This window comes from Penicillium roqueforti (genome assembly GCF_015533775.1).
Source record: "Penicillium roqueforti strain LCP96 04111 chromosome Unknown scaffold_01, whole genome shotgun sequence".
In the NCBI taxonomy this organism is placed as follows: domain Eukaryota; kingdom Fungi; phylum Ascomycota; class Eurotiomycetes; order Eurotiales; family Aspergillaceae; genus Penicillium; species Penicillium roqueforti.
In genome coordinates this window covers 1,345,667-1,365,527 of record NW_024067565.1, presented here as the reverse complement: position 1 = coordinate 1,365,527, position 19,861 = coordinate 1,345,667, and the positions used below count along the sequence as shown (strand labels likewise).

The window sequence follows — 19,861 nt, the reverse complement described above, 5'->3', positions numbered from 1 at the left end:
CGGAAGGCGTTGACGATGATCTCTTTCTCTCCGGGCGTTCTAACCGCCTTTTTTCGTTTTTTTTCCCCTGGGGAATGGGGACCGTTGATACACTCTCTATCTACACAAGTCACCTGACTGGCTCTGCGCCACTCTGTATGTTGTACTGTACTAGTAATAGTCGAATATGACGTCCCATTTCTATAACTACATCAAGGTAACTACACACTTCCAAGTACGACATCCAGTCTTCAGGTCTGTTCTCTTAGCCGGAAAAGAACTTAGCTATCAGATAATGTGAACTTGCAAGACTTTGGGTTTCCAAATGCTGCTCTGTAACCAGCTAGGCTGAAGCTCCCATTCCGTAACTCTACTCAAGGCAACACCTTCAACCTTTTCTTCTTCGATATCAAGACAATAAATATAGATACTCTGAAACTCATTCCTTTTCGACACATAGGCAACAAGCCGATCCCAGATTTCCCGCGAAAGAACTTTGCAAGCAACGCCTTCAACTGGGTGTAAGGGCTCTCCACCGATAAGGACTTTAGCGAGATTGGATGGATCCATCAGTGCCCAATAGAAGAAGGCATCAACTTCTCTAAAAGGTGCGGGTGGTCAGCGTAATCCGGATGTTCGGAAGAAGTTGTTGGAGTAGCTTTCGATCTTCCGAGGTAGAATTTGTGAACCATAATAAGGGAAGCGGAGGTCTTCGGTTATCTTTGTAGGAGACAGAAGTCTGTCTGTCTCACTTTAAGTCCCGAGAAGTATTTTGAAGCTATGTTTAGCTAGGTCCCCATGATCTGCATGCCGTTGGAAGGAGGATTGTCCATTAGTATGTCGAGCGGTCGACTGTAGAGTACAGAGTATACATACACATGCCGGACTTATCACCTTGCGACAAGTATAAGGCGGCGTAAGATGGTATAAAGCCTAAACCGTATAGATGAATTATTTTTTAACCATGGATGTCTCGTAAATCATTTCGATTCTTTTCCCATCTAAGATGATATATCCGCTGTATGTATTTTCAACCTCGGAACCCGCCAATGCGAATTATTGATCAAGTCCATTAAACTCAATCAACTTTTTGACAGCCTCAATCACTCTATCAGCAAGACTGCTGCCATTGGAGACAACCGAAGGATTATCAAACCGCTCCGTAAGAGCCTCATCTAGCATGGTGCGAAGCCGCGAAACAAGTACGCCGATCCGGGCCCAGCCGCGTAGACGGAGCCAGCCGTCTACAACTAGTCCACGACCCACAGTGTCGAGTTCTATAGAGCCGCAGAATAGAAGGAGGGAGTACGAGTTGAAAGCTGCAAGTAAGAAAAAAGAAGGTTAGAAGGTGATACCCCGAGGAAAGGAAGAGAAGTAACCCACGGGTGAGGTCGCGGATGAAGACCTTGCTGGTAGCCATCTTGGTAAAGTAACTGAGATATGCCGCGGCACTAGGATAGCCAGCCGCAGAGAAGAGGATGGAGCTGGGGTGAATGAAGACACGGCCGTTCTCCTGATTGAAGTACTTGATAGTGCGAGCATCCGGATCCACCTCGACGGTACCAGTAACCGAGCTGGCGAACTTCTTATCCGGGAATGAGATCTGCGCGACCTGAGGTTGGAAGGCTCCAGCAACAAGGGCGCGGATCAAGTTGCGATTGGTTGCGTTGCGATTCCAGGCCGAAGCCGACGCATCGGAATACTGGATTGGCAGGACGCCTGCGTCTTTGAGCGAGGTAATGAACTGCGCGCGGTTGGAGGAGATATCGCGCAGCGTCTGGTGGGAGAGGAAGTTGGCGGCACACCACGACTGGGTGCCCCAGTAGCCGCCCTGAGCGCGAGTTCGCTCGGACCAGGCTTGGTATGCTGAGAGGTCGGTGAGGAGGTCACCGTCACCCGGGCGAGAGAAGGTTGCTTTGGCGGCGTTAGCTTCGTCGCGTTTCTCACGTGGTGAGACGAAGGGACTTTTGACTGTTAGCATGGCTGCGATTGTGAGGCAGGGTTCCATGCAGCCGAAGATGGAGCCGTAGATCATGAGCTTGGCGCAGCGAAGATCCGCGGGGATCATGGAGAGGTAGCGGCCCAGTGCTGTGAGTCTGTCGTGGTCTAGAGCGCCTACGCGATGCAAGAAGCTTAGTGCGCCTTCAACGGCTATGCTCTCCGGTGGAGTAATGGTGTTGGCTAGGAAGGTGGCGACGTCGTCAATGCCTTTCATGGATTTCACAGACAGACACAGCTGCTCCAGGGGAACACGGCGGATCTCTGGGTCTGGTCGTTGGGCCATATTTGCTTCGGCTTTGCGGGTGTAGAGCTTATAGCAGATACCTGCACGGACACGACCTGCTCGCCCACGACGCTGTTTGCAAGCGGCTTGTGATGCCCATACTTCTTGGAGACGGACCATGTTATCCTTTGGGTCGTAGCTCGTTTCCTTGACTCGACCGGTGTCAATGACGGCGACAACATCCTCGATTGTGATTGAGGTCTCCGCGACGTTTGTAGCGGCAATAACCTTTCGCTTTCCTCTTGGCGCGCTCTGGAATACTCGTCGTTGTTCGGCTGGAAGCAAGGAGGCATGTAATGGCAGAGGATGCATATCGGGGATCCTACTGACTGCCTTCAGACACCTATCAATCTCCAATGTACCAGGGAGGAAGATTAAGATGCCTCCTGGCTGGTTTCCTAGCTGAGAATCGATGTATTCGACAGTCGCTGCGATCAAATCATAATTGATTCCCATGCCCAAGCTCCGCAGGGCTTTGCCAAGTGTTTCTTCTCCCCGAGGGGGTTCTTCCTCGTCCTCGTAGCCCTCGGCAAGTTCTGGCGCAAATGATGTGTACCGGATAACGTCATCCAGGTAGTAGTCTTCGACAGGGAATGTTCGGCCAGGAATGTTCACCAGTCCAACGGATCTCTGACTGCCAAAGTATCTCATGAAGATACCAGCATCGAGGGTGGCACTCATGAGAATGACTTTCAGGTCCTTGCGGTAATTTAGAACATCCCTCAGCAGCGCCAATAAGAAGTCTGTATCTAGACTTCGCTCGTGGACCTCATCGACCACCACGTGCGATACGTCCGCGAGGGAGCTTGCGACATTGCCATCCGCATCGCCACCGGATTGCATCCGGCGCAGCAAGACACCAGTAGTCACAAACGTGATCTTTGTTGAGCCAGGTTTGGCTTTCGACTCGCCTCGGATCACATATCCAACTTCATCACCGACTACTGCGCACCGCTCATCGCTAACTCTGTCGGCAAGACCCAGGGCCGAGATTCGTCGTGGCTGCGTGCAGATGATGTTGGCAGCAGCTCCCAGTCCTCGCTGGATCATGTCGTCCAGCACAAACTGTACGGATTGTGTACTTTTACCACTACCAGTCTCACCCGAGATGATAGTCACCTGGTTTGAGTTGATAGAGTGTATTATTTCATGTTGGATATTCCATGCAGGAAGTGCTTTTCTTTTCCGATTCATCTCGATCTGCGGCGCGGTATCTTGTTTGGCCTCCCAAGCATCACGGATCGCCAAGCTTCGTTCCGAGTCAATCTTCCAGTCAATGCCTCTGCGATTCTTCCTACTCGAACGCACAGGAATTTGGTGGGTCTCAGCTACCGACGAAGCCGTCACAGCGGAAATCTCCCGCAATTTACCCGGGTTCTCCATGATGCTCGGCAGATTGACCTCCAGCCAATCCATAATGTTGAAAATCATAGATTCACCCGTAAAGTTTTCCTCGGCATACTGCACTGCCCGACGGATCGCACTAAGACGTATATAGGCTGGGACGCCCTTGGCCTGGATTGATATAACAGGAGGTGTGGTTGGATAGTGGGCGGAGGGCTTTTGGAAGCGGAAAATCGTGTTTTGTGGAATATCCGATGCCTCGCTGTTGATCTCGCAGATCCTGGCTGATATGCGGTGATAACGTTCCCCGAAGATAGCCTCTAACGTAGTCGCTTCTTCTGCCCAAGCTTCCTCGTCTTCGTCGGCTACTGACGGGGCCGAGAATTGAGTTCCATGGGTCAAAGTGCCTTGCAGATGCTCAGCAGCGGCCAATTCGTCGCCGTGCTTCCTGTCCAAAATTTGAGAGCACATGTCGGCTGGATAGCCAACAGATGCCAGCCGTTTGACTTTGCCCTCACGGGCGAGATCACCAGAACCAAGACTGACTCCAGCCGAATATCCTTCCGGCAGAGACCATCGTGGGAGGTCATCATCAGGAACATAGATGAGAAGCCACTCCAAGACCTCTTCGCGGTCTTTGCATTCCGCTGTAGCTTCTTCCACATGGCTGCGACGAAACCCTAGACCGGTGAATTCGTCCGCGATGGTTTTCTTTTCGGTTTCCGGGATCTTCACGCCATATGGGTTCCAAACTGTATGTTGCCGCAAAAGGCCTTCGATATCTCGTCGAATCCGTGTGCCCATATCCACCTTGGGCGCTTGTGACCAGATACGTTTACTCCTGGCATCCCCATTTCCTAGTCCTAATTCCGCATTTGAGGCCTTCTCCTTTGCCTGGGCTCTTTCACGATCCGCTCGCTTCTTTGCCAAATCGGCGGCCGCGCTCTCTCTCTCTTGCTTGGCTAAGAATGGATCTGCCTCGTACATCCAGCCCTTGCCTTCCCGAGTTTCTGCTGCTTTAATTTCTCCAAAGTCCTCCTTCCACAATTTCTTATAAGTTGGAGGCATCATCATATGAATATTGCGCATATTGCACACTCGGAACAGAGCAAACGCTGCAGCGAAATGGCGCGCTTCGAGGGCTGTCGGCTGCCCAGCAAGTTGCTTATGGGAGGGAGGGAGCTTTATCGGTGGGATCACGATTAATTCCTTGGTCTTGGGATCTATTTTCTTCATTGTGACGGATGATACAAAGCCGTCGGCAGTTTTGATCTGCAATTGTCGCAACCTATCAGCATCTGGTTTGATATATGTGTTTGTAAACAGGCGACGAGTGCCATGGGAAGTTGATTACCATGTTGTACTCAGGTTTTTCCCACTTTTGCTTTTGACAGTGCTCTGCCAACATATTGACCGGTAGCTTCCCTGTCCATGATGCGCCGCCAATGACATCCTTCACGGATGGTTTCTTGGGCTCCTCCGGCACTTGCTTCTTCACTTCGCCGGCCGCTTTCTCTGCCACAGCTTTGGCTTGTTTTGTACCCGGCTTGGGGCCACCTTTACCATCGCCTTTCTTCTTAGGTGGCATTTTGTGCGTGGTGAGTGTTTGCGCGAAAGATAATTTTTGGAGCTTCAAGCAAAAGAGCGACCCGCACTAAACCGCTTTGGGATTGCGGGGAGCATACGGAAGAGCGCAGCGACCATGGGAGACTTAACTCCCAACACATGTCTTGTACTCTTACTACTCGGTCTACCGATGTGAGATTTGGATTTGTTGCTCAAAGGCAATGCTGTAGCTAACATATATTGTGTGACCACGAGTCAAACTTCCACACCAACCATGTCCGGGGACCACTCCAATCCGACCAAAGCTGACCCAAAGAAGCAAACTGGGACGTCAGAAAAGAGGAATGCCTGTAAAGACCGAGAGACGTATCACTGAAAAATACTTGACTGACATATCGGTTTGACAGTTACCGAACTCCTGGCTCCTAAAAGCAAGCAATCCAAACACGCGACTAAAACCCCGTCTGATCGCAATGCGGCCAAGGGCAGGACTGCATTTGGTGTTCGCGATGGACTAGGCACCTACATCACAAAGCCTGAGAAATATGCTCCCGATGTCGTGGTCTACCACAATGACGATTTTGTGGCGATCCACGACATGTTCCCAAAGTCATCGTTGCACCTCCTCCTTCTCCCCCGCGACCAGACCAAAACACGAATGCACCCATTTGATGCATTTGAGGATGCCGACTTCCTAGCAAAAGTGAGGGCCGAAACTCGAACACTTCGCAAGCTGGCAGCGAGCGAGCTGCGACGCAAATATGGGAAGGACTCTGCGCAGGAGCAGGCGAGACAGACGGCACTGAGCGCCGATCCGCCGCCCGACGAGCTACCGCGGGGTCGGGACTGGGAACAGGAGATTATGGTTGGGGTGCATGCAGTTCCATCTATGAACCACTTGCATGTCCATGTATTATCGGTGGATAGGTATAGCGAGCGCTTGAAGCACCGGAAACACTACAATAGCTTTTCGACACCATTCTTCGTGCCAATCGAGGACTTCCCGCTGGCGGAAGATGATGTGCGACGGAATCCGACGGAAGAGGAGTACCTAAAACGAGACTTTGCTTGCTGGCGCTGTGGTAGGGGGTTTGGGAATCGGTTTGCGGAATTGAAGCAACATCTGGAGGGGGAATTTAAAGAATGGAAGAAACTGTGAGATACCAGTACTGCCAAAACAGGCACAGCGTGGTATACAATGGATTGAACTCTCCAAAAGTGATCCTGTTTGGCGTCCGTGGAAGCTAAACTGGGCCAAAATCTTCTATTTGGTAGATATACATGTCCTTTGTGACAAGCAGCAGGGTGCATTTGCAGCACCGTGGCTAATGCCGCCCTCACACTAGACAAAACCCCCGACAATGGTACACATTGAAAAGGATTGTTTCCTTCCTCCATTCGTGATATGACTGTCGTGAGTATATTCACGCACGGGCCTTCGAGCGACCCTTGACTTTGCGGGCCTCGGGGCGGTTGATGTGGTGAGAGGGAATCCAATCAGCATTGTAGGCGCTGGTAGAAGAAACTGCAGCGCCGGTGGAAGTCTCCTCCGTGACTGGGGTCTCAGCGCGCTTTGAGCCACCCTGTGTGCGCTTCTCGCTGGTCTTTGCGGACTTGCGCTTCTGGGGGAAGTAGGGAGCGACCCAAACGGTATAGAAGAAGTAACCAGTGCCAGAGACACAGGCCAGTAGGAAGAAATAAAGGAAAATGCTGATTGTAATTGTTAGCCTCGTTGCTCTCACACCAAGGGTAAAGGGGGGTGTCCTACATCTGGGGGTCGAAGATGCTGGTATCCGCCTCCACGATGCTAACGGTGCCATTGTGGGCAACGATAGGAACCAAGCGGCCCTCACTGTCTGAAATGATGGCAGAAAGTGTCATCTGGAGATCCTGGGGGTGCATCTCAGTGGCGAAGCTGTAGCTGATTGTCTCCTTCTCGCCAGCGGGAATCTCAATGGCATAACGAGTAGCAGTCAAGTTGCGGACAACTTGCGCCTGGTCTTCAGCGTTTCGAAGGCTACCCCCGACAAAGTTCACCGTGATAGGATTCGGCTCATCGTTGGAGATGGCGATCAGCGCCTGGGTAGGGTGACCGTTGACAAGCTTGATACCGAAGATCTCGGAAGCAGGGAAAGAGGCGTGTGCTGAGACAGCCAGAGTGGGAGCCTCTGCTTCAGCATTCTCAGTATCCTGAAAGTTCAACCCCAAACAATTAGTCAATTGAGTCATGCGACATGGTTCCCGAAGCAAATCAAGACGAAACACATACAGCAGCAAAGCCGGTGCCAATGAAGGCCTGGAGAGAGAGTAGAGCCAAAGAGAGGAAACCAAAGCGAGTCATCTTGAAACCGGAAGAGAGAAAAGAAAGAGAAAGAGAAGAGATAAACAGGGGAAAGGTCAAAGTCAAGATCAGGTGAAGGGGAATATTTGGCTCCACGTATGCAAAACCGGGGGCTGACTCAGCCAGATGGCACCCGCGGTCTTAGATTGATTTTTTATTTGAAGCAAAGACGACGGACTATAAATTTCTCTCTCTATATCAATTAATTTAATAAAGTGAGGTGGCCACTGATAATTGGTGATTACCGCTGATTCTAACACTTTACGCGCTTTGTAGATTGTCACCTCCTGCAAGCGCCTGCCCACTGGAATTTCCCTGTTGGCTTTGATCAGACTTGAAACTTGCTTCTCTCCCTTCCTTTACTTTCTTCCTTATCTTTTGTCGCATTCATCCTTTTCGCAATTCCAACCATTTCCAGATCTGCAAACGATACTCATCAATCTACAAAAATGGCGACTCAAGCTTATTTAGAGCGCTATCGTCAGCTAAGCGCTCTGGACCAGCAGAAGAATGACTTCATTGAGGTACCAACCAATTCCTCCATTGGTCCCCTATTCACTCTAACAAGACTCGCGATAGGAACTTCTTCAACGTGTGACCACCCTAGAGAATTCCTTTCAACAAGAGAAACTCGACCATGAACGCGAAACCCGGTTCAATCGTGAGGTTCAGGTGCATGAAATGGAGCTGATGGACCAGATATCAGTTGTCAAGAAAATGATGGTGAGCACAGCTGTGGACGCCTTGTCTAAGCTCAGGCTGACACATATTTTGTTTCCTTCTAGGACCGTGAACCATTCGTCGTGTTGCTTTTAGACGGCGAAGGAATAATATTCAAAGATGAATTTCTGCAACTAGGGGAACAGGGTGGACGCAATGCGGCCAAGCAGCTCTGGAAATCTCTCCAGAGCTACGTTACAACAATTCTTTCCACGATCACCGAGCCGAAGATAATGACCAAGATCTATCTTAATGTGAAGGGACTTATGGAGACTTACATCCGGGGCGGAATCGCCCTAGAGGCCTCCACAATCAATGAGTTTATTCGTGGATTCAATGAGAGTGCATCGTTCTTCGAAATTGTGGACGTTGGAACTGGCAAAAACAAAGCGCACGATAAAATCAAGGGTATGTGGTACAACCTGACATAAAGATACCATTGCTGATTCTCTTCCTCCAGAGGCTTTTAAGCTTTACTTATACAACTGCCATTGCCACCAGCTCTTCTTGGGCTGTCCCTCCAATGAAGAATATGCTCGGTCATTGACAGAACTCATTTCTGGCGCGAATTATAAGGGCCGAGTCTCGCTGGTTGAGGGTCTTCCACTCGAGAAGGAATTTGATTATTTCCGAGAGCAGGACTATCGCATCACCCAGTTCCCGGATGTTTTCCGCACCACAAAGATTGCTCCAATTACATTGACCGCACCGAGTGTACCGAGTGCAACGAGTGCACCGTCTTGGGCTGCTCCTTGGAAAAGCGCAATCCCTTCGCGGACTTTGCTCACACCATCGCCGACCCAGCAATTCCAAACACCTGCTTTGTCACGAACCTCTACCAGTACCAGTGTGTCAAATTTGGGTGCTCCATTGGCCTCGATGACAAATAAACCCGAGTCTTCTGATTTCCAGGTCGTTCGGTCCAAGGTGCCTGGTGCATCCCCCCCAAAGACCGTGGAACGGAATAAATATGGCCAGCGTGTTGATCGGCTCGACTTCAAGAGCATTCCTCGCGATGATCTTAACAAACTGAAGAAGCTCAAGCTTTGCAATTATCATTTCTTGCTCGGTGAATGTCCTAATGAAGAGAATTGCTATCATGACCATGATCGCAAATTGTCACGCCAAGATCTGCACATCTTGTCAGCCATTGCCCGCATGACACCTTGTCGCTTTGGTCTAGAATGTGATGACGTCGAGTGTATCTATGGTCATCGTTGTCCTCAGAGCGAACCTGGTAAAAAGACTTGCTTCCGAGGCGACAGCTGCCGCTTTGAGCCCGTGGCGCATGGCATCGACACGAACATCGTCAAAGTTACGAAAATTTGAGCGGCCATCTCGCAATCTTATGCTCATCTCAGCCGATCTGAACCTTTCTTGAAACAAGGTCCTAAAATATTGTCTATTGAGTTCAGTGTGAGTTTCACGGGGAAAAGGTTCAAAAGAAGCATCCATGACATTATCAGAATTTCGATCATTCGGGAGTTATGGACGGTGCATGGGAGCAGGCTTGCTATACAGGCATTGAGAATTCAACGTTGTTTTTTTCTTCCTTTCTATGCGGGTGAAAAAAAAAGGTTCCAGGCGCAACCATCTATTGATTAAAAATGTTAAATTGTATTAGTACAAAGGATCAATCCATACAAGCTTTATTTAGGGATACATTTTTTTTCCACAAGACCTGGGGATTGTAGAATTCATGTGTGGATAGTCGTGCCGAACATGGCAAATCGTCTCTCCCATCCAAAACAATCAGGATAGGTGCACACCTCGCCGTCGACATCCATCACATTGGGGTCTTTGGCATGGGTGCAGTGAACACCATATTCCTTGATGCAGCACTCGAATGGGCACGACTTCACTGGCCCCCAACTCTGTTGACCAGAAGCTATGGCTTTCGACTTCTCCTCCTCGAGATTGCCCCATAAGAGGAAAAGCTTCTCTTTTATCGCTTCCAGTCTCCGTGGATTGTCGCGGAGGTTGAATGCATAATCGTCAAGAAGAAAATCACCATCTTGCCCGCACACATAGAGCTTCATCATTCCTCGGGGCTGTTGTTTGGGAGGTTTGGGCTCAACCCCCTCCACAAGAAGGCAAAACCGCCATTCCCAGCCAAGTTGAGACTCCGTGGCACTTTCCTGATTGCCGAACAAGGGAGCGTTGGTCGTTTGAACCGTAAAGTCTTCTATCTTTGGGGGGAAAAAGTCAACTACCCGGACCTGAGAGTGATAATTGACGTTTTGGAAGGGAAGCTTATAGACAATGCCCCCCGGAGCATTGTTTGTATGAGTCTCCGCCAATAAGATCTTCTCCAGAGGGAAAGTAGGCACTGTGTAATTTTTTGTTTTGACTAAACATTTATCAGCCAATATGCTTCTCTTAGGAACACAATCAACTCACCATGTTGATTCAACTTGATTCGTGATGCTGCTGGCATGGTCAGTTGGCCTTCTTCTTTCCGGGCCTCCCTTTTCTGCTCGACTCTCTTGTTCTTTTTCTTGGCCTTTTTGGTATCTGCCTTGGGTTCACCGTGGATCTTCCAGTATTCTGTCCGGCGGTTCATCAATTCTCGTACACGCTCATCATTGCTACCATTCATCTTCCTGACATGAATCTTCTCCGGGAATAGTTTGTCTTCATGAACGACAGCTTCCAATCCACCACGGCGTTCCTTGATATGGACATAGGTTAATAGAACGATGTCACCTGGCTTGAGGTGTTCTCGAGCATAGCTGGCATGCGGCTCCCATAAAGTCACTCGGATGGTAAATTTACCCCATGGGCCTGACCAGTTCTTTGTCTTCTGTATGTAATTAAATCGGTCGCCCTCAGGACCTGATTCATCGTCACCTTCTCCGGGTTTTTTGTAGTTGGCAAGCCCCTCATTCTCAGTGAAATCAGTCAAGTCCAGCATACATTTTTCACTGTCATAAGTCTTGAGGTTCACAACTTGGCCAAGTAACTGGCAAAGTTGGCGAACCGTCGCAAACTGAATAGGGATATACGGTAGGCCTCCAGATTTTGCGGCTGGAACGGAAGCCTGAACATGAGAAGACTGCTGAAAGGCGGGTATACTGTGCGGGGTGGGTTGTTGCACAGGGATTGCTTCGGCAAATACACTATCCAGGAGCGAGTGTGCCTGATCCTTTTCCTTCAGACTCGGCTCGAAAGGAATGGGACCGCTGGTAATGAACGGACTGGAACTCGAGCTTGGCTCTGGTCGGAAAATAGCCCATGACACATGGGATCTCTGAGAAACAAACCCTGTTGGTTTGTTCTGGTAAATTTGCACCTGAATCCTGTCAGCTTACCATGCTGCTGCACTCATGTAAATAAACTCACCAGGAGGTTTCGTAATAGGATTACATCTTTGAGCTCGACATTAGGAAGATAACTCTCATCATCATTGAAATATCTGACTTTAAGACCACCTTGCCAGCCTGGTGCATCAAAATTGGAGTCTTTTATCGTGAAGGTGATGCATGCCGACGAGCCTCTGGTCCGAAAGAGTGGTAGCTTGTCAATTACCACACCTATGACATTGAAAGTCCCTTGTGAAGAGCAAGCAGTGGTAATGTCCACTAGATCACCTGAAGCCATATCTTTTGTCGATGGGATGTCCTGCAAGCTCCCGGTGAGATATCACAAACTAGCTCAGAAAAAAATGCACGTTTCTGTCAATGCACATCCGTCATAACTAGAGCAATTGTCATAAATAAGCACCAAAATAAGTGGAATTCTAAGAGCTCAGGGAGGACGAGCTTATTGTCGTGGGAGTACGTCGAATGAGTAATCACGTGATAGCATCGTTTCCCCTCCCACAGAAGTCTTCTTCCCCCACATCAGATCCCTCTTCCTTCTTCCTACTCTCCGTCCATCTCCCCGCGCGCCCACTCAACCTCACATACTACATAATCGATCACCGCGGCGCGCTTAGTTTTTCCTGTTTCCATTTTCATCATGGCGGAACGCTATATTCCCGAGCATCGCCGCACACAGTTCAAGGCCAAGAACCAGTTCAAGCCCGATGAGCTCCGCCGCCGCCGTGAAGAACAGCAGGTCGAGATTCGCAAGGCTAAGCGTGATGAGAACTTAGCCAAGAGACGTGGTATCCAAACTCAGGACGGTAGAATCGGTGTTGGTGGCATGGCTGCCGCCACTGAGAGTGATGATGAGGCCAGTGCTATTGAGAGTGAGGTAGGTCTTTCAATTTTTCTTTGATCCTTTGAAATCTGTTCTATTCTATATCCTCCTTTGGATTTCTACGGGCTCATGGTGTGGTCACCACCTTTATGGGCCCTGAGTGAATTCTTTGTTTTCATGATGCGATCATCAACAAGGATTTTTTTTCACCGCCCTGTTGCCATGGCCCACGAAGACCCCTCTGACTTGACCCCACTGCAATAAAAAAAAAACATCGTGAAAATTACCAAGCTAACATAATGATTTATTCAGCTCAACGTCGAGCTTCCCCAGATGGTGAAGGGAGTTTTCTCAGATCAGGTTGAGGAACAGATCCAGGCCACCACCAAGTTCCGCAAATTGCTTTCCAAGGAGCGCAACCCCCCTATCGAGCGTGTTATTGAGACCGGTGTCGTAGCCCGTTTCGTCGAGTTCCTTCGCTCACCCCACACCCTGGTTCAGTTTGAGTCTGCCTGGGCTTTGACCAACATTGCTTCCGGTTCCGCCCAGCAGACCCAGGTCGTCATTGAAGCTGGTGCCGTCCCCATCTTCGTCGAGTTGCTTAGCAGCCCTGAGCCCGATGTTCGTGAACAGGCCGTTTGGGCCCTCGGAAACATTGCTGGTGACAGCCCTCACTGCCGTGACTTTGTCCTCGGTGCCGGTGCCCTGCGCCCGCTTCTTAACCTCATCAACGATGGCCGCAAGCTGAGCATGCTCCGCAACGCTACTTGGACTCTTAGCAACTTCTGCCGTGGCAAGACTCCCCAGCCTGACTGGAACACTATTGCCCCCGCCCTTCCAGTCCTTGCCAAGCTCATCTACATGCTGGATGACGAGGTCCTGATTGACGCTTGCTGGGCTATCTCTTACTTGTCCGATGGTGCCAACGACAAGATTCAGGCCGTTATCGAGGCCGGTATCCCCCGTCGCCTGGTGGAGCTCCTTATGCACGCCTCTACCTCTGTCCAGACTCCCGCTCTCCGTTCCGTGGGTAACATTGTCACTGGTGATGACGTCCAGACCCAGGTGATCATTAACTGTGGCTCTCTTCCTGCTCTGCTCTCCCTCCTGAGCTCCACCAAGGATGGTATCCGCAAGGAAGCTTGCTGGACCATCTCCAACGTCACTGCCGGTAACTCCAGCCAGATTCAGGCGGTCATCGACGCTGGCATCATTGCTCCCCTTATCAACCTTCTTGCCAATGGTGACTTCAAGACCCGCAAGGAGGCTTGCTGGGCTATCTCTAACGCTACTTCCGGTGGTCTCCAGAAGCCCGATCAGATCCGCTACCTTGTTTCTCAAGGCTGCATCAAACCCCTGTGCGATCTCCTGGCCTGCCCTGACAATAAGATCATCCAGGTCGCTCTCGACGGTCTCGAGAACATCCTCAAGGTCGGAGATATGGACAAGGAGGCTGGCCAGCCCGGTGAGGCTCGTGTCAACCGCTACGCTCTCTTCATCGAAGAGGCCGGTGGCATGGAGAAGATTCACGATTGCCAGAACAACGCCAACGAGGAGATCTACATGAAGGCCTACAACATTATCGAGAAGTACTTCTCTGACGAGGATGAGGCCGGTGGCGATATCGAGGAACTTGCTCCCCAACAGACCCAGACTGGATTTGCTCTCGGCACTGGCCAGCAGCAACCTGGTGGCTTCAACTTCGGCAACGGCGGTGATACCATGGATATGTAAAGACTTGTCTTTTCCTCGTGCACTATGCCAATCCTTGTATCTTCATCTTCTTTCAAACCCAAACGTCGAAGCTGCGTCCAGCGTATCCTCGCATGGGTCGGGCACCACTGGCTACCGAGAGGCCAGGTTGCTCGCATACAGCCTCGACGCCTCTCGTGCGCTTCGACCAAGCTACTTCTCGGTCTGGCGTTGCGTCTAAACAGTTTATGGTGCTCATTTGATTCCCTCATCTTCTCTTGTCACGAATTTCACTTCCCCCCTTCTTTTTTTTTTTTTTTTTGATTTCACGATAAACAAGATTCACCATCATGTATCCCCTCCCCCACCCCTTTAGCATCCTCATACACAGGCGCATTTGTTTGCAGGATCGGTTTTCTCTCTCCAGTTACGTTAATGTCCTCTGACTATGGTGTTCCTTGACGGGGCATTGGTCTCCTGCGCGGGCACGTCCTCGCTTGCTGACAACAGGGCTGTGGCAGCACATCTTGCTCGTACCACGCTCATAATCTGCTCGAATCATGCCTCTGAAAATGCTATTGCACTATTCTCGTGGTACGCTTTGCAATTCGCCAGGAAAAAATGCCAGATTTCACTTGACCTACCTTTTCTTCCTGTAGTCGTAATTGTATCCCAGGATATTCCTATCTTCCCCAGACAACTTATCTTCGTATTTTATGCTCTCGGGAGGAGACGAACTGATGCTAGACTTGCAAGCCTTCAATGTTAGAATACGAAGCCCTCAGGCAGTGAAAATAATGTACAATCAGAGTCTAAATGTACCAATGATAGCAACAGACTTAGTTACATCCATTTTACTATACCACAATTCCATATCAAGATTTCAAAAAATAGCAGAGACCAGAGGGGAATAGATTGAGATCAAGTCAGCAAAGTAGCAGCAAAGTAAAGATCAGGGGAAGTGTATAAGATACAGGTTGAAAATAACTCCATATCCACGCAAACGAGAGCAAAGAAGAGAGGTACAGTCAATTCAGCCATAATCCATAAAAGAGAGAGAGAAGAAAGTAGAGAGAGCGAAAAAAAAGTAACAAGAAAAAAAAGTAACAAGCAATGAACGACAGCGAAGAAATATCATTTTGTTCAGGCACACATTAACGTCAAATAAGACAGACCAGATCAGTCACCCATCACCTCATCCTCATCGGCCTCAGGCGTGGGACCAAGTTCCTCGTCCTCGTGCCCATTCTCATGTTCAACATCATCCTCGACAAGTCCGCGCGCACGCAGGTCCTCATCTTCATCTTCCTCAACAGGCTCAGGATGGTCGTGCTCATCGTCATCATCAATATGCTCAGCAGACTTGAAGCCCTTGGCAGGAGAAGCAGCAGACTTGGCAGGCTTTTTCCCCTTGGCGCGGGGCGTACTGCGGGGCTTACGCTCTTCCAAATAAGATAGGACCTCTCGGTAATTGTGGCCGAGGGCGGTCTTATGACGAAGGAGACGCTTCTTCAGGGCGCCGCGCTTAGAGCCGGAGGCGTCGATGATGCGGGCGATGATGGCGAGGACGAGCTTGCCTGTTAGCTCGCAGAGGCGCTGTTCGGCTACAATGCTACTGCGGAGGCGGTCGTTGATGACTACTTCGTCTTCGGAGTCGCTGGCTTCATCTTCGGAGTCGAGCTCGTCTTCCGAGGCTGGGGCGTCGTCGTCTGCGGGCTCGATATTGAGCCTTGATTTCTTGGCGGATGTGCGCTCAGCTATTCCGTGGATCTTGGTGATGAGGGCTTGGGTGTCGGGTTCGATTTCATGGACTAGGCCTTGTGTTTGAAACAGGACGTCTTCGTCATTGCCGTTGGCTTGGCCGATGTTCCGGAGAGTGCTGAAGAGCGTCTGTAGGTCTAGGTATGTTGTAGTTGCTGTGAAGCGAAGGTCATCCAGCCCAGGGCGCGTTTCCATGATGTTGACGAGCAATATAGCGAACGTTTCGCGGCTCTTTGTCAGTGCTTCGAAGTAGGATGTGCTGAAGGAGGCCTTTCCATCGTTCAAGGCTGTGGACAGTGCCTGCACCTTCCACATGAAATAGAAAAGCAACGACCGGATACTGCTTGAGACCAGTTCGTTCTCTGCCTTAGCGGTATCCTCATCGTCATCTTCGATGCGCAGACCACGTTCGGCAAGATGAATGAGGGTGTTGAATGGGGCTTCATTGTGGTCTTTCTTGGATTGCGATCTTGAATTAGGGACAGTTTCGAGAATGGAGGCACAATCGGTGATACCGGCGAGGTTCGAAATTCGAGAGACAGTGTTGGTCAGGTTGGTGAGAGTGGGATCAGATATTGAGCCACCTTCCTGGACCTCCTTCTTCCGAGACAAGGCAGCCAGTGCCTCTACCATATCATCCCACAGCTCTTGAACCTTGCTCTCTAGCGCCTCTCGCATCTCCTCGGAGCTCTTGGCATGCAAGAAAGCCACACTAGCTTCGGCCAGAACATCTTGATCCGAATGAGTCAAAAACTGCTTGTTGATATCGCTGAGCAGCGAGGTATAAGCCGTAGCGTCTTTTTGGAGATCCTGGATTGTGTTCAGGTCCACAAGGTGTTCTAGTCGCAGAACGACAGAAGCAGCTTCCGGTGTGGATCCAAACTTATTGAGAAGCCCAGGGATGATCTGCGCAAGGTTGTGAGAAAGTTCCTCCTGGAGCTCGGAAATCTTGGCCTCTAGAGCCTTCGTCTTGCGCCCACGCTTGTCGGTATCAGACTTGGCGATGTCGAGAACACGGAGTTTGACTGCGGCACAGAGTACTTCCAGAAGAATAGATTCTTGTCCCTCTTCCATTCTGTACATTTTCTTTACGGCTCCTGCGGTATCATCTTCAGATGGCGCATCGGTGATTTGAGAGTGGTCATAAAGCAGATAACCAGCCAGCGATGGCCACTGAGACAGTTCTTCCAGGTAGGGATAGACAGCCTCAGTCGCGAGAGCAAAGCGCGACTCTACGGCCGCACCTAGCAGTGTGTCGCGAGACAATGGCTCTGGTTGCTGTTCGGCTTGTTGGTCGTCGTAGGCCTGAAACAGCTCGGCGAGGCATTTAAACTTGATCCAGGAGTGCTTAGGCGACTCATAGTCGTCTTCGTCGTCGTCAGCCAGCAATTCGGCGATCTCCTCTCCCACTTCATCGGTGATTGACTCGTATGCATCTTGAACGTTGGCAACAAAAAAGCGTCCAGCTGTTTTCCGAATTCGGGTGTCCAAATCAAACACCAGTCGACCGACAGCATCAATATCATTTGGCTCGAGTAAGCCGGCTTCGCGAAGGTGGTTAAGTAACTCAATCGCAGCCACACGCACCGAAACATCAGCATCTTGAATAGCCATCTCCACAATCCGTTGCCGAAACCGCTCAGTGAATGAGTGCAAACCAGCAAGGTTGTCACGGTTCTCATAAAGGCTTAAAAGCTCGGTTAAGGCAACGAGTCTGGTCTGCGCAATGACATCGGCGAGGGTCCACCCTAGGTATCGTAAATACTGGCCCTCAAAGAAGATTTCTCGGTATGTGCGAATCCATCCGCCTAGAGCTGTCAGACACTCGGCACGGATCTGACCGTCAATATCCCGGTAGCGATGGACAAATACAGTATCGAACCCATCCTGTAGGAACTCGTCTAAGCGCTCCACCTTCTGTTCGCCCTCTGAAACAGCCCTTTGAATTGCTTCCACGCGACCCTTGTTTACCGTCTTCTTTTTCTTCTCACTTTCAAGTTGTTTCCTGGATGTAGATACGGTTGTCGTCACCTCTCGCGCAATATCACATAATGCGTTCATGATTGAAAGGGAGATTAATGTCGCCGTATGCCGGAATGGTCGGCATTTTGATGTTGACATGGAAGAGATCCAGATCTGAATATTCTCGAGCAGGGTGTCATCGGTGTACAAGATGGAAGAGGCATGGAAGGTTTGGATCAGTGCCATAGTGAATTCCTCGAGGAGAACCGAGAACGCTCTGAACTTCTTCGCTTTGGAGATGATAGGGTATTCGGTGATGCCTTCTGCTTGGTAAAGGTTCTGCAAGTCTTCGATTCGGCCCGGGGCATTATCAATGTCTTCCACCTCATTATTGTCGATCTCAAGATCGGTACCCGTGCATCGTAGGATGAAGTTGACGAGGTCCCGCATGGCCTGCCCATTGTCGCGCTGGTATTGAGATAACCACTGAGCGGCCACTGTATCGGCATTGCTACCTTTCCCAAATACCTCGGCTAACTCTGGTATTAGCCATTGATATTGCATACACAAATAATTATGACTCACCGAACAATCCGCGTTCACCCGCCGCGAGACTCGGTCGTACTTTCGGTTTCCGAGAACGAGCAGCAGGCAGTCGGCCATTGGTGGCTGGTCGGAAGGCGAGCTGTCTCCCTAACCCGTTACTTGCAACCTTGGGTTTCTTTGAAGCGTGCGATCCCTTGGTCTTGGGTTTGGATTTGGATTTCTTCGCGCTAGCTCGGCGTGCAGCGCGTCGCTTCTCTTTCAGTTCTTCCTCATCGGTCTCGTCGTCAATATCATCACTGTCGGACTCGGACGCGTCCTCATCGCCGTCCTCGCGCGCCTCGCCCCGTTTGCGCTTCCCACCGGCAGCTTGTTCGTCGGCAGAGTGTGTAGTCTGCGAAAATACTTCGGGCCGTCGCGTCTGCCGACCGGATTTGCGTCGGTCTTCGGCGGGGGTCGATGACGGGCCACCGGGGCTTGATAGAGGTGGGTTATCGATATCCATGATATCGGATGAGTGTATTATACGGGTATGCGATCGGATAGATGGGTCTGCTGAGCAGATCAATGGCTTTGAACAGAGTTGGCAGATGTCGCTACAGATCAGGTCGGGACGCGCGCTCGTGCAACGCGCAGGTCTGGTACAGCAAACAGAAGTTGGCGCAAGATATGAAAGAAGTCTGCAATTCGAGACGTCAAGTATTTGCGACACGCGCTCTAACCGTGTTGAGACAAGGTCAATCAAACGGAAGTACTTGGGCAGAAAACGGTCCGGATCTCAGCGTGGGGGGAGACGCGACATCGTGCCTTGGGGCCTGGGGGTGCCTAGATTACGTAACTACGTAGGGGTTTGATGTCTTGTATATCAGGTGTCTATTCTGTATAGTTCACTAGTCAACTAAACGTTCTTCTCCCTAGCTGCGGGGTTTAGCGCTGTCAACGCCTTGTTCAAGCTCGATCTTAGTCTCTAGCCAGGAACATTCGGTTCCGTCCAGAAATGAGAATAGCCATGAGCCCTCCCTGGGATAGGCCCTAGCCGAAGTAGTTTAAGTGAGTGTGTAGCTAGTTTTAGGGGTGTGTGTATAGCAATTCTCATCGACAATTGCATCACAAAATTGACCCCCTAATATAATAGAAAGCATATGGCTGATTTACCATAGCTACACTGTATCTCATGACTTCTTTTCAATGCCCAGACTGCCAGGCTATAATAGTTAAACAAGTTGTGCAGATCACCTGGGCAAATGACATAAAAGTACATTGCCAAGAGGTAACCCTCCAGGTCTAGGGAGATACTCTTTGTCATAGAAACCTCAACCATTCATTCTCTGCCAGTTATTTTATGTCCTAGTTCTGCTCCGGCATCCTCATCAGGGAGCCAAGGAGAGGTCATTTGGGAATATCCCCCGCTTGACAAGTGGATGCCTATGACTAAGGAATCGTCATTTCCCCAGGGTTTTGTTTTTATACCAACTCATCCCCTCTGATCTGTGATAGCATGGCCTGGCTTCATTGCTCAATATAGC

General features: G+C 50.2%; 7 protein-coding genes across 7 annotated transcripts; 3 read left to right on the top strand and 4 right to left on the bottom strand.

The window, feature by feature from the left end:
- Nucleotides 1–1,035: 1,035 nt before the first annotated feature.
- LCP9604111_940 (RNA helicase) lies at nucleotides 1,036–5,195 on the bottom strand (the record flags this gene model as incomplete). The annotated part of the gene is made up of 3 exons (XM_039073117.1): nucleotides 1,036–1,298; nucleotides 1,363–4,879; nucleotides 4,962–5,195. The coding sequence occupies 3 exons, from the start codon at nucleotides 5,193–5,195 to the stop codon at nucleotides 1,036–1,038; spliced, it is 4,014 nt and encodes a 1,337-aa protein (XP_038933488.1).
- A 252-nt stretch (nucleotides 5,196–5,447) lies between these two features.
- Nucleotides 5,448–6,332, top strand: LCP9604111_939 (DNA 5'-adenosine monophosphate hydrolase; the record flags this gene model as incomplete). Its single annotated transcript, XM_039073106.1, has 2 exons — nucleotides 5,448–5,523; nucleotides 5,581–6,332. 2 exons carry the CDS (start codon nucleotides 5,448–5,450, stop codon nucleotides 6,330–6,332), a joined length of 828 nt encoding a protein of 275 aa, XP_038933487.1.
- Nucleotides 6,333–6,597: 265 nt separating this feature from the next.
- On the bottom strand, nucleotides 6,598–7,514 carry LCP9604111_938 (putative translocon-associated protein, alpha subunit; the record flags this gene model as incomplete). Its single annotated transcript, XM_039073095.1, has 3 exons — nucleotides 6,598–6,883; nucleotides 6,942–7,363; nucleotides 7,443–7,514. 3 exons carry the CDS (start codon nucleotides 7,512–7,514, stop codon nucleotides 6,598–6,600), a joined length of 780 nt encoding a protein of 259 aa, XP_038933486.1.
- A 449-nt stretch (nucleotides 7,515–7,963) lies between these two features.
- Nucleotides 7,964–9,563, top strand: LCP9604111_936 (CCCH zinc finger protein; the record flags this gene model as incomplete). Its single annotated transcript, XM_039073083.1, has 4 exons — nucleotides 7,964–8,038; nucleotides 8,094–8,237; nucleotides 8,300–8,642; nucleotides 8,695–9,563. 4 exons carry the CDS (start codon nucleotides 7,964–7,966, stop codon nucleotides 9,561–9,563), a joined length of 1,431 nt encoding a protein of 476 aa, XP_038933484.1.
- Nucleotides 9,564–9,931: 368 nt separating this feature from the next.
- On the bottom strand, nucleotides 9,932–11,834 carry LCP9604111_935 (uncharacterized protein; the record flags this gene model as incomplete). Its single annotated transcript, XM_039073072.1, has 3 exons — nucleotides 9,932–10,584; nucleotides 10,635–11,526; nucleotides 11,577–11,834. 3 exons carry the CDS (start codon nucleotides 11,832–11,834, stop codon nucleotides 9,932–9,934), a joined length of 1,803 nt encoding a protein of 600 aa, XP_038933483.1.
- Nucleotides 11,835–12,194: 360 nt separating this feature from the next.
- Nucleotides 12,195–14,111, top strand: LCP9604111_934 (karyopherin alpha; the record flags this gene model as incomplete). Its single annotated transcript, XM_039073061.1, has 2 exons — nucleotides 12,195–12,431; nucleotides 12,690–14,111. 2 exons carry the CDS (start codon nucleotides 12,195–12,197, stop codon nucleotides 14,109–14,111), a joined length of 1,659 nt encoding a protein of 552 aa, XP_038933482.1.
- Nucleotides 14,112–15,248: 1,137 nt separating this feature from the next.
- On the bottom strand, nucleotides 15,249–18,840 carry LCP9604111_933 (cohesin subunit IRR1; the record flags this gene model as incomplete). Its single annotated transcript, XM_039073050.1, has 2 exons — nucleotides 15,249–18,325; nucleotides 18,378–18,840. The coding sequence occupies 2 exons, from the start codon at nucleotides 18,838–18,840 to the stop codon at nucleotides 15,249–15,251; spliced, it is 3,540 nt and encodes a 1,179-aa protein (XP_038933481.1).
- Nucleotides 18,841–19,861: the final 1,021 nt, after the last annotated feature.